This window comes from Aulonocara stuartgranti (assembly GCF_965226115.1).
Source record: "Aulonocara stuartgranti genome assembly, chromosome: 16".
NCBI classification, from domain to species: domain Eukaryota; kingdom Metazoa; phylum Chordata; class Actinopteri; order Cichliformes; family Cichlidae; genus Aulonocara; species Aulonocara stuartgranti.
In genome coordinates, this window is record NC_138952.1 from 20,741,145 (window position 1) to 20,752,299 (window position 11,155).

General features: G+C 42.1%; 1 protein-coding gene across 1 annotated transcript; it reads left to right on the top strand.

Moving 5' to 3' along the window:
* The first annotated feature begins 639 nt into the window (after positions 1–639).
* On the top strand, positions 640–11,091 carry piga (phosphatidylinositol glycan anchor biosynthesis, class A). Its single transcript, XM_082507733.1, has 7 exons — positions 640–756; positions 1,926–2,408; positions 2,485–2,755; positions 5,236–5,368; positions 5,708–5,840; positions 9,251–9,457; positions 10,500–11,091. The coding sequence occupies exons 2-7, from the start codon at positions 1,962–1,964 to the stop codon at positions 10,740–10,742; spliced, it is 1,434 nt and encodes a 477-aa protein (XP_082363859.1). The 5' UTR covers positions 640–756; positions 1,926–1,961; the 3' UTR covers positions 10,743–11,091.
* Positions 11,092–11,155: the final 64 nt, after the last annotated feature.

Genomic DNA, 11,155 nt, shown 5'->3' on the forward strand with positions numbered 1-11,155 from the left:
TTTATCAGTCTTTCACATCACTGTGGAGAAATATTTGACCGTCTGTTTCCATTCACTGAGGTTTGCAGTCATTCGTGTGTGACTCTTTTGAGGTTCTGCCACAGCCAGTGAGTCGAGATGAGGGCTGAACTTTCTACTGTGCCATTACAACATATTTATTCTTTTCTTTTTAAGCCACTCGTTACTAGATTTTTCCTGATTCTTCACATACCAACCTGGTTTTGGATCACTGCTTCAGTCTGTCATTTGTATCAGTGTTTTGTATTTCACAGAATTTTATATATTTAAGGAAAATATTGCAAAACCTTAATTGTAAAGGCTTAGTCTATAAACAGCCGTAATTTAAGTTACCAGTTGATAATGCTGTGGAATAAAAGTGTGTAAGTAAATCGTCCCCATTACTTCACTTTATTGTGTGACTTTAACAATATTAAAACAACAACAGCAACAAAGCACAAAAAACATGCATGGTGATAATTTCTGGATTTAGCATTCGCACTTAAAGACGTTTATAACAAGTAAGTATGAAAGAAAAACGAATCTTAACCTTTGGTTTTATTTTACTTGTAAAAAAAAACAAAACCCTCAAAGTTTAAATGTCACATATAGTTTCACTTCCTTGCAGCATACGTCAGCTACCACGTTCCCAGTGACGTAGAAAACACCAGGAAGTAACACAGGCGGCTAAGTGGCTAGCTCGGGGCTAGCATGTAGAAATGAAATCAAATCTGGAAAAAGACTGACTTTCCACCCACGGTAAGGCAGGTTGGACTGTGAAAGCGGTTCGCTGCGATGCTTGTTAAGGTTAAATGCGAAGAGGTGTTTGTCTCCATGACGTTTATACATAATGCGAACAAGTGTAAAGCCTAAATGCACTGGAGCTTAGAGGAGTTTGCTACCTCACATCAGCAAATCCGTTCAAGTGTTTTATTTCGGTTTGTGTTAATGGGTAGAAGTAGGGAACTTATAGACATGGCAGTACTCTCGGTTTGGGGTTGTCTGTGAGCTGATATCGAACCTCCACACACTGTGCAAACATGTATGTGATGATATGGATACAAGCCTATTCAGACTGCGCTGCAAAGGTTACTTTGGATGACAATGACCAAGGCAAAGGGTCAAAAGGTTTCTTCTTTATTCCTACTTTTTAAATGTTAAATAAAATTGAACATCTCTGCTACAAATCGGCTGCAAAGTTTTAATGTGCGGCTTTGTTGACACTGTCAGAGAGGTGTCGACGTGTAGTGGTGAGATTTTTGTGTGTTTCTAATAAAAACAATGGAATCACATTTCAGGACAGGTGGACCCAGCAAAGTTTTCTGCCCTTACAAGTGTTTCCAAGGTGCAGGTAGAAGAGGATAAAAACTCAAGAAGTTAAAGCCACAGCAACACTTGCAGGTCAAAGACCAGTGTCAGAATGCCCATATTACTTTAGGCTTTGAACGTACCATGATTTTTAAAAAAATTATAAATATCAGTAGACTATACAATAGAATGCTTATAAAAAATATATTATCAATTGACCCCTCTATCCGTTTTCTTAACAACTTATCCAATTCAAGGTCACAGGACGCTGGTGCCCTTCATTGAGTGAGAATCTGGGTGCTCATGTAATAATATATCTATCGCCCTTTTTTTGTTAATATATTACTTTATAATACTTTTTTTCACCAACAATTCAGCTGATTCAGGTCAAATATATTTACTTTGAAAAATGATTAGCTTAAAAAGTCACTGATGGGAAGCCTCTTTTTTTTCCCAGTATTTTTTTAAATTATTAATCCTTTATTTATCCAGGTAAAAATCTCATTGAGATTCAAATCTCCTTTCCAAGACTTGGCATCATGGCAGCAAAAGTCAAAACCCATACAACACATAATCCATTAGAATTATACTTATTGTTAACTATTAACTATTTCTTTCAGCACTGATCAAGTACAGAGACACTCAAGAAGCATACCATGGGTCAGCGCCGGAAAGTGGCAGCAGGGAATAACCCTTCATCTCAGAGAAACTCTGGAGTTTCTGCACAGGCTGCCAGAGTCCACAGCAGGAAGCACAACATCTGCATGGTGTCTGACTTTTTCTATCCAAACATGGGGGGAGTAGAAAGTCACATTTACCAACTCTCCCAGTGCCTGATTGAAAAGGGGCACAAGGTGGTAATTGTCACTCACGCCTACGGCAGGAGGAAGGGTGTCCGGTACCTGACCAATGGCCTGAAGGTATACTACCTGCCCCTGCAAGTGATGTACAACCAGTCCACAGCCACCACCTGCTTCCACAGTCTCCCGCTGATGCGCTGTGTGTTTGTCAGGGAGCGCATCACCGTCGTGCATGCACACAGCTCCTTTTCTGCCATGGCCCATGATGCATTGTTCCACGCTAAGACCATGGGTCTTAACACAGTAGGTGATTCAGGTAATTTCCCGTGTTTCTAACATGATGCTGTTTAAATCGCTAAAGAGTGTTTGTCATTTGCAGGTTTTCACTGACCACTCGCTCTTTGGCTTTGCTGACCTCAGCTCTGTCCTGACCAACAAGCTCCTGACTGTGTCGCTGTGTGACACCAACCACATTGTGTGTGTGTCCTACACAAGTAAGGAGAACACAGTTCTACGCGCAGCACTCGACCCAGAGATAGTGTCCGTTATTCCCAACGCTGTCGATCCTACAGACTTCACACCAGACCCCTCCCAGCGACAAGATGACAGGATCACAATTGTTGTCATCAGCCGTCTCGTCTATCGGAAAGGTACTGAGAAATTTGTTTTAGACGCTGTTGCATCTACTTGAAGCAGCAAGGTGCTATGCTGAATAGGTCACAGTCCTTTGTTCAGGCCCTCACCCTAAAACAAGTAAAAAACACATTTTTGCTATAAATTCAGTTAATTTTAGTTCGTTTTGTGAACACTCATTACAGTTTTAGTTAGTTTTCCTTTTTTTGTTTTTATTTTTATTTCCGTTAACGAAAATGTTTTTTCACTTCTAGTTTTCGTTATTTCGTTAGTTTTCGTTAACGATAATAACCTTGGAGCCACCCAACTTTATTTTTCAAGTAGCTTAAAACTTAGGATATCTTGGTATGGTGTGTAGTGTGTCCTTACATTTGAGGAAACTGGAGAAGTGGAGGACAAAAGAATAAGTGACAGTCTTTAAAAATCTGTCTACAGCAGATGAAGAGTACCTGAAAGTGATGTGCTTAAGAAACAGGAAAAAATCCAACAGATCTGATACAGTAAGAGAGAGATGCACCTGGACCATCAGCTGATCCATGTACCTACCATTCACTGAAAACTTATCAAAAATAATGTCAGTGGAAGAGTACCAAATTACACAAGAACTGGACTGCAAATGAGTGTCAGCAGCTCTTATGGGTGAAGGATCCAAATTTGACATTTTTAGTTAAAATCATTGTTATTATGTGTGAAGACGATCGTGGCTCAAGAGTTGGGAGGTCGCCTTGTTATCGGAAGGTTGCCGGTTCGAGCCCCGGCTTGGACAGTCTCGGTCGTTGTGTCCTTGGGCAAGACACTTCACCCATTGCCTACTGGTGGTGGTCAGAGGGCCCGGTGGCGCCAGTGTCCGGCAGCCTCGCCTCTGTCAGTGCGCCCCAGGGTGGCTGTGGCTACAATGTAGCTTGCCATCACCAGTGTGTGAATGTGTGTGTGAATGGGTGGATGACTGGATATGTAAAGCGCTTTGGGGTCCTTAGGGACTAGTAAAGCGCTATATAAATACAGGCCATTTACCATTTACCAAGACGGGCAGGAGAGAGAAACAGTCATTTGTAAAACATGCTGGAAGCTCTGCTAGTTCAGGAAAAGCATCCCTGGAAAGAAAAATGTGCAATCAAACCTGGGCTTAAAGGGCACAGTATATGTAGCTCTGTTTCACTTAATAGTTTTAGAGCTACAGAAATAAAAATTCAAGTGGGGTTCCTCAAGGATCAGTTCTCGGTCCATTACTCTTTAATTCTTAGTGCTCCCACTTGGCACTTTCATAAAAAATCATAATACATCCTGTCAGTCTTGCATAGATGATACAGTTGCTCCTATCATTTACTTCTGTTCATAAACCAGTGAGCTTCGTTGATGACATTAACTTCTGGATTTCTCAAAATGTTTTAGAACTGAACAGAGACGAATCAGAATCAGGCTGCAGATGTGGCCGCGCCAAAAAGAAAACAGTGAAAGTATACACGTCAGGGACAAGGGGAGGAAAAAAAAGAACTCTACTCAAACTGGGCTCCTTACTGGGAGACCAGTTTGAGGACAGTAAAAAAACACCAGCACAAAAAAGCACATGAATATTCACATCTTACACCATGTAAAAGGACGTGACATGCAACGGGGGAGGGTATGGGGTAAGGAATGATCCGGTGCAGACAGCAGTCGTCTTGTCCTGCAGTCGCTGGACAGACCTGCTGTCTACATCAGGTGGGTAGCAAGCATCTGGGGTGTCTGGAATGGTGTAGGGTAATGAGTGTACATCTGTGTCAGTGTACGTGTGTGTGTGTGTGTGTGTGTGTGCGTATCCTGTGTTCACCCGCTTAAGCAAAAGTCAACAGTCTAAACACAGTCCCGTCATCAGGGAAGAATTTGTTGTTCCGGAGCGGCATGAGTGAGGCAGATGGTTGTTTGGGTTAATGTGAACAACTGCATCCAATTTTAATGCAGAATTACCTGAAAAATCCTTTTATTGGTTCATAAAACTCACACTGGTTTGGCCTCCCAGTGCAATAAGTTACACTACACCTAGACCTCTCAGGTTATCAGGCGTAGATCTTTTAACTGTTCTCAGAAGAAGATCAAAGCATGCCAAGAAAACTTACCGTTACTGTAGATGTGTTCTTTGGAACATTGGAACAAGGTGCCTGCTGACCCAAGATGGCTTGCATCTGTGCCGACAAACAAAAGCACGGGCTTATTGTGTGTGTGTGTGTGTGTGTGTGTGTGTGTGTGTGTGTGTGTGTGTGTGTGTGTGTGTGTGTGTGTGAGAAACTTGGACTTTATCTCTTTGTAAAGTTTGTTGTTTTCACTGTCTTAAGACATTATAGACTTACTCTTATTTTGATGTATTTACCTTCTATGTTAAGAACCTCAAGGTTACATGTAATGAAATGTACTATGTAACTAAAATAGCCATTGCCTTTGCTTTCCATATGAAGTTCAGTAGAGAACTGCATCACTCTAATAGTGGAAGGAAGTCTTCACTTTCTTTCCTTCTTTGCAGGAATTGATCTTCTTGGTGGAATAATCCCGGAGCTTTGTCTCAAACATCCTTACCTCCACTTCCTGATTGGCGGAGAGGGACCAAAGAGAATTGTTCTGGAGGAAGTGAGGGAGAAATACCAACTACATGACAGGTACTGCTGGATGCGCTTATTTCCTGAGATAATGATGTCGGCATCTTTCAGGATCTATTAAAGCATGTCTAAGTATTTGTATATTAAATCGTGTCTGTGTTACAGCTTTAGTTTACTTTTCTTACCACAGGAGCAAATCTCATATAAAGAAACTTTCTGTAGTATATTAAAGAACCAACACTGTTATAGAATTTAATTAACTGGAATTTACTGCCATTGTTTTGTGTTTCCTTTACGTTTATTCAACACCTGGAAATGATTGTAGATTAGTAGATAAACCCAGGGTCAATCACTGGGTTCCTGAGTAAAGGTGCTACCACTGTGTTTTGATCTGCACAGGGTACGTCTGCTGGGCGCTCTGGAGCACAAAGATGTGCGTGGGGTTTTGGTTCAAGGCCACATCTTCCTCAACACGTCGCTCACTGAAGCGTTCTGCATGGCCATTGTGGAAGGAGCCAGCTGTGGACTGCAGGTTTGCTGCAGTTTCTGTTCCTCCAGCCATAAACCACGTTAAGTTCCACTGTGATGGGGTTAGCTGCTGTCTGACAGATCTGTCATTGATACACAAGGTCAATGATATGAAGTCCGGTAGCAGTGACTCTCGGTGTCAGGATTTCCTTATTTCACTTTAAGTGAAACAGCTTTTTTGAGATAAACACACCAAACATTTGAGAATATTTCTTTAATACAAATGGGAGAGGGCACATCTTGCTGCTACAAACATGCCACAACCTGAAGGATGGTTTAACCAGATTAGCTACATGATGTTATTAGATTGTGGGGGTAAACTTGTACATGCTTGTCATTACATGGTGCAATATTTCCCTCTAGCTTTATCATAGTATCAATTTTAACATCTTGTTTACTTACCATTTAGCGTGCCAATCTCTTAAGATAATGACATCTTCTGATGCACAACCAGTCATTTTATTGGAAACAGGCCAATATTTGACCTAAGTTGCCCCCAGTAGTCATCCGAGGGGCGACAGATCTAACACTGAATCTTTAGACCTTAAGCTCAGTTCATGTCACAAATCTAAGCAAAGAAAATGCAGATAAACTTTTAGTTTTTTATAGAATATATAATAATGTAATAATGAAAATTAGACTTTATCAAGACGAGGCACTTTCAGATCACAGAAGCAGCTCTGTGAAAGCCCATTCGGCCAAGCGGAGCCGGCACAACTCAGTTGAAGATGCTGAAGTGTTCTTGTGGCAGATTCGCCGTGGGCGTGTGCAGCTCATCTCATACCGCTGCTTAAAAAAAACTGAAGTACATGAGGGAGACGTGGGAGAGGGAGGATAGACCTTTATGTAAGAGCGGCAAATGCCAGACAGCAGCTAACCGCATCACAGTGGAACTTAATGTGGTTTATCGCTGGAGGAACAGAAACTGGAAATGTCATTCTTGTTATTTCGTGACGTTAGACCTACAGATGGAAAAAAGTAACCTGAGAATCCATGAGAGAATCCTCTTACCTCCAGGTTATTTCCAAAAGAAATTACATTGGGAGCTTAATTTCTTTTGGGATGAAAATGCCTTCGAGCTAACAAACAGGCCCGTTTGTTATTCTTTCCTACTAGAGGGAATCCTCAGGTTTCATAACTATGGGGAAAAAAACGGGGAAACACACGCAGGTGGCATTTAATAACGTAATTTCTTCTTACTTTCTTAGTCAGACTGTATGATGAGTTATACCCTTTTCTGCAGATTCTTACACAGATATGCGTACAGAGATTACACAAAAAATAATTGCTTATGGGAAGACGCAATGAGTAACCACTCTTTATCTGTGATTTATTGGGACACGTAGGTTGGACATAAAGTTGAACATAAGTTGAACTGTGCCATAACACAGGGCAAGAAAGGAGACAAGCACAATGCAGCAACTTATAGTGTAAAGTGTGAATGCTGTTGGAAGAAGAAGACCAGACACCAGCGAGGGAGGATAAGAAGGACAGACGCAACAACATTGTCATCCCCTATGTAGCCGGTGTATCAGAAAAACTCAGGAGAGTTTTCTCCAAGCATGACATCCCGGTGCATTTCAGACCCAGCAACACGCTCAGACAGAAACTGGTTCACCCGAAAGACAAAACGCCAAAACACAGACTTAACAATGTGGTGTATGCTGTACAGTGCAGCGAGGAATGCCCAGACCTCTACATTGGAGAGACCAAACAGCCACTTCACAAGCGCATGGCACAACACAGAAGAGCCACCTCCACGGGACAAGACTCAGCAGTCCATCTGCATCTTAAGGATAAAGGACACTCTTTCGAGGATGCCAATGTTCACATTTTGGACAGAGAGGACAGATGGTTTGAAAGAGGAGTGAAAGAAGCCATCTATGTCCACTGTGAGCGACCATCTTTGAACAGAGGCGGGGGTTTACGACACCAACTCTCTGCCATCTATAATCCAGTTTTGAGATCCCTTCCCAGACGCCTTAACGCCCACTCACATCCTGGGCCATCTGATCTCAGGAATTCGCATGATAAGGTGGGGCCAGGTTTCACAATGAACACACCCGAAACTCTGGCTGGGACCCACACCCAGTTTCACACCTTGGCTCAGGCGATTAGAGGATCATCAGGGGGTCCTTTTGTCCCTCTGTGGGGGGTTACTCCCACTAGGTTTATATCTGGGACTCTCCACCATTTGACCTTAGAACTGAAGAAGCCTCTCGGATGAGAGGTGAAACGTCTTCAAGCAACTTAAAGAAGTCCAGACGCTTTTCTTTGCAAGGTCCTTTGACTACGATGACCTGGATGACTGAGAACCTTCACAGACAATGCTGTTGGATGTGTATATTTACAAAAATACCTATATACACATTTATCTTTAACACCTTGAGCTCAATCAATAATTAATCTATCAATAAAAATGTTTTTAAAGACAATTCAGATTGTAAACATGGAATTCTTTACTCTAACTTTATTTTGTTAGTAATATTCCAGTAAAGTGGAGTTTATTTGGGAAGCTTTTGGATGTTGATTGCTGTCATATAAACTTACCAGACACTTTATTAGGTACACCTCGCAGGTACAGGGTTAGACACTGTTTTGCCTTCAGAACTGCCTAAATTCTTCATGGCACAGAAATGGATGGTGGACGTGCAGCTGTCATGATAGCATCACACAGCTGGACATCCACAACGGGAACCTCCCTTTTCTTCAAATCTCAAAGCTCAGTCCACTTGAGCTAATTGTGATGTTCAAGAAACCAGTTCGAGATGATTTGAGCTTTGTGATACTGTGTGTTATCCTACTGGAAGCACCCATGATAAGGTGGGCATGCTGTGGTCATGAAGTAATTGACATGATTACCAACAGTACTCAGTTAAGATCAGTGCTCAGCTGGTCCTCAGGGGCCAAGAAAATACCCCGACATTAGTCTGCACTGTTGATGCAAGGCAGGATACAGGTTCTCTGACCTCTGGCATCAACAAGGCATTTTCTCCCGGAGAACTCCAGAGCACGGAATATTTTCCTCTTTTTGGCTGATCAGATATTTGCTATAACAAGCAGCTGAACAGGTGTACCTAATAAAGTGGCTAGCATTTCATTTTCCATGACTCCTAATCTTTATAACTTTGTACATCTTTGACTGAAATTGTCACGTTACCATAGTGATATGAAAGTGGGTACACCCTGACATCACTGTTTGAGGTTCCAGGTACAGCAGAGCTTCCTTTTTCAGGTGTCCACAGAGCTGTGGTGCTAGTTTTAGCTTGAGGCCAAACACACACAGTGGAATTTTGCTAATAATCATTCCATGACATATTTTATACTTCAGGAAAACTTCTGTTTTTCTGTTCTCTCTTTTTTGCGTGTGTGTATGTGTTTGTCAGCATCTGTTTTTTGTCTCTGTTTTCTTAGGTGGTTAGCACTCGTGTGGGAGGCATTCCAGAGGTGTTACCTGAGGGTTTGATTACCCTGTGTGAACCCACCGTCCGTTCATTGTGCGCCGGTCTGGAAGCGGTCATCGCTCGGCAACGATTGGGCAACGTCCCGTCGCCTGCTTCCAATCACATGCGCGTGCGAAACCTCTACACCTGGAGGAATGTTGCGGAGAGGACCGAGAAAGTAGGTTCCCCAAAGACACCCACACTGGACCGTGTGCATGTAACAGCTTGTTTTACATTTTTGAAGAAAATGCTATCAAAGCATAACATTTTATTGTGGAAAATAAGAGACACAGGTGTGCCCTTTCATCACAAGGACATTTTCATAAATTGAAAACAGCAACTACTCTGAATCTTGATCAGATAACTCATTGGACGACTGCACCATCAGATAAGGCGTCCAGATTACCAGACTTTGCGTAAACATGTTTTCTCTAAACATTTCCCACAGTATCTGATTTCCAAAAAACTCTCTCTCTTGCATCGTGCTTAGAAACTTGTGAGGTAAGAGATAAAAAGCTGAGGCACATCAAATTTATCTTGAGTGTCCTTTTTTTCTTTAATTGTACAACATGCTCAAACACATCTAACCTGGAGACGAGCTTTGCTCATTCATTATTTCTTATGGTTATTTTTGTGCCGGTGCAACTACGCTACCAAATATGCTCTTGAAAGGTACAGGAAAACCTCTGCTGTATGCAAATTCCTGTATGAAACTCTCTCTCTTTCTCAAGCTTGACAGTCATGCAAGGCAGCTAGACCTGACAGTTGTGTTTAGTTTTTTGGTATTTTCTAAGTGCTTGGCATTGCTCCATGGCTCTGTTAAACAATGGCATACCTTTAAAAAAAAAAAAAGCTAGCAGTGTGTTAAAGTGCACTCTGAAGTCAATGTCAGTTTGTAAGCAGAGCCCGGCCTGTGAAACATCGCGGCACATTCAGGTACAACCTGTGAACTCTCAAAACTTGTATTCAAATAGCCAGAAATGTTTTTAACATACAGAAGTTTCTGCAATCAGCCATTTTTTCTTCTTCTTTCACAGCATTTTTAAAAAATAAACACAGCAAAACAACAACAACAAAAGTCTATATCAGTATTTAGAATTTCTAAAACAAATCCAAATCTAATCCTAAAAAATGTATTCCAGTTTATGTCTAGGTGGTGGTTTTTACATGTTTAACTACTGAAGGACACTCAGGTGATCAATGTGTTTTTTCCCTGTCAGGTGTACGACAGGGTGGTCGGAGAGGAAGTTCTTCCCCTGGACAGACGGTTACGGAGGCTGAGGGCTCACTGCGGCCCCGTCGCTGGCTCCATCTTTGCGTTTGTGGCCGTGCTGGACTTCCTCTTCCTGCTGCTCCTGCAGTGGCTGATGCCTGATGGGGTCATGGATCTCGCCGTCGACGCCACAGGCCCTCAGCGACAGTGGAGACAGGAAAAGAGCCATAAAAATGAGGCTTACTCCTGATGTGCCACAGAGAGCAACAGAAACAGAAAGTTGATGACAGTGACCTCTCAGCACCTCTGCCTCTCTTCAAACTGCTTATATAAGTTTCCTATGTGATCTTCATGGTGCGGGCTAACATTTTGTTTACATTTACTCACCAAAAGGGAGTTGGTGGAAGAGACTTTTTTAAATAACTGGAATTTGTTGCACACCTTGCGAATTTATAAGCACTTTTTGAAAATGTAAAGATGACATTGAACAGAGAGGGTAAAGGGCTGGCTGCTTGTAAGCTCACAGGGAAACAAAGCTACTGTAACTTATCGAGAGACCTCAAAGTTTGTTTTTTAAATAAAATCCACTGTTTTGTGAAGCGTGTCAGAGCATGTTTGAATGCCGTAGTGCAGCGGTGTACACGCTCCTACCTACTGCGGTAC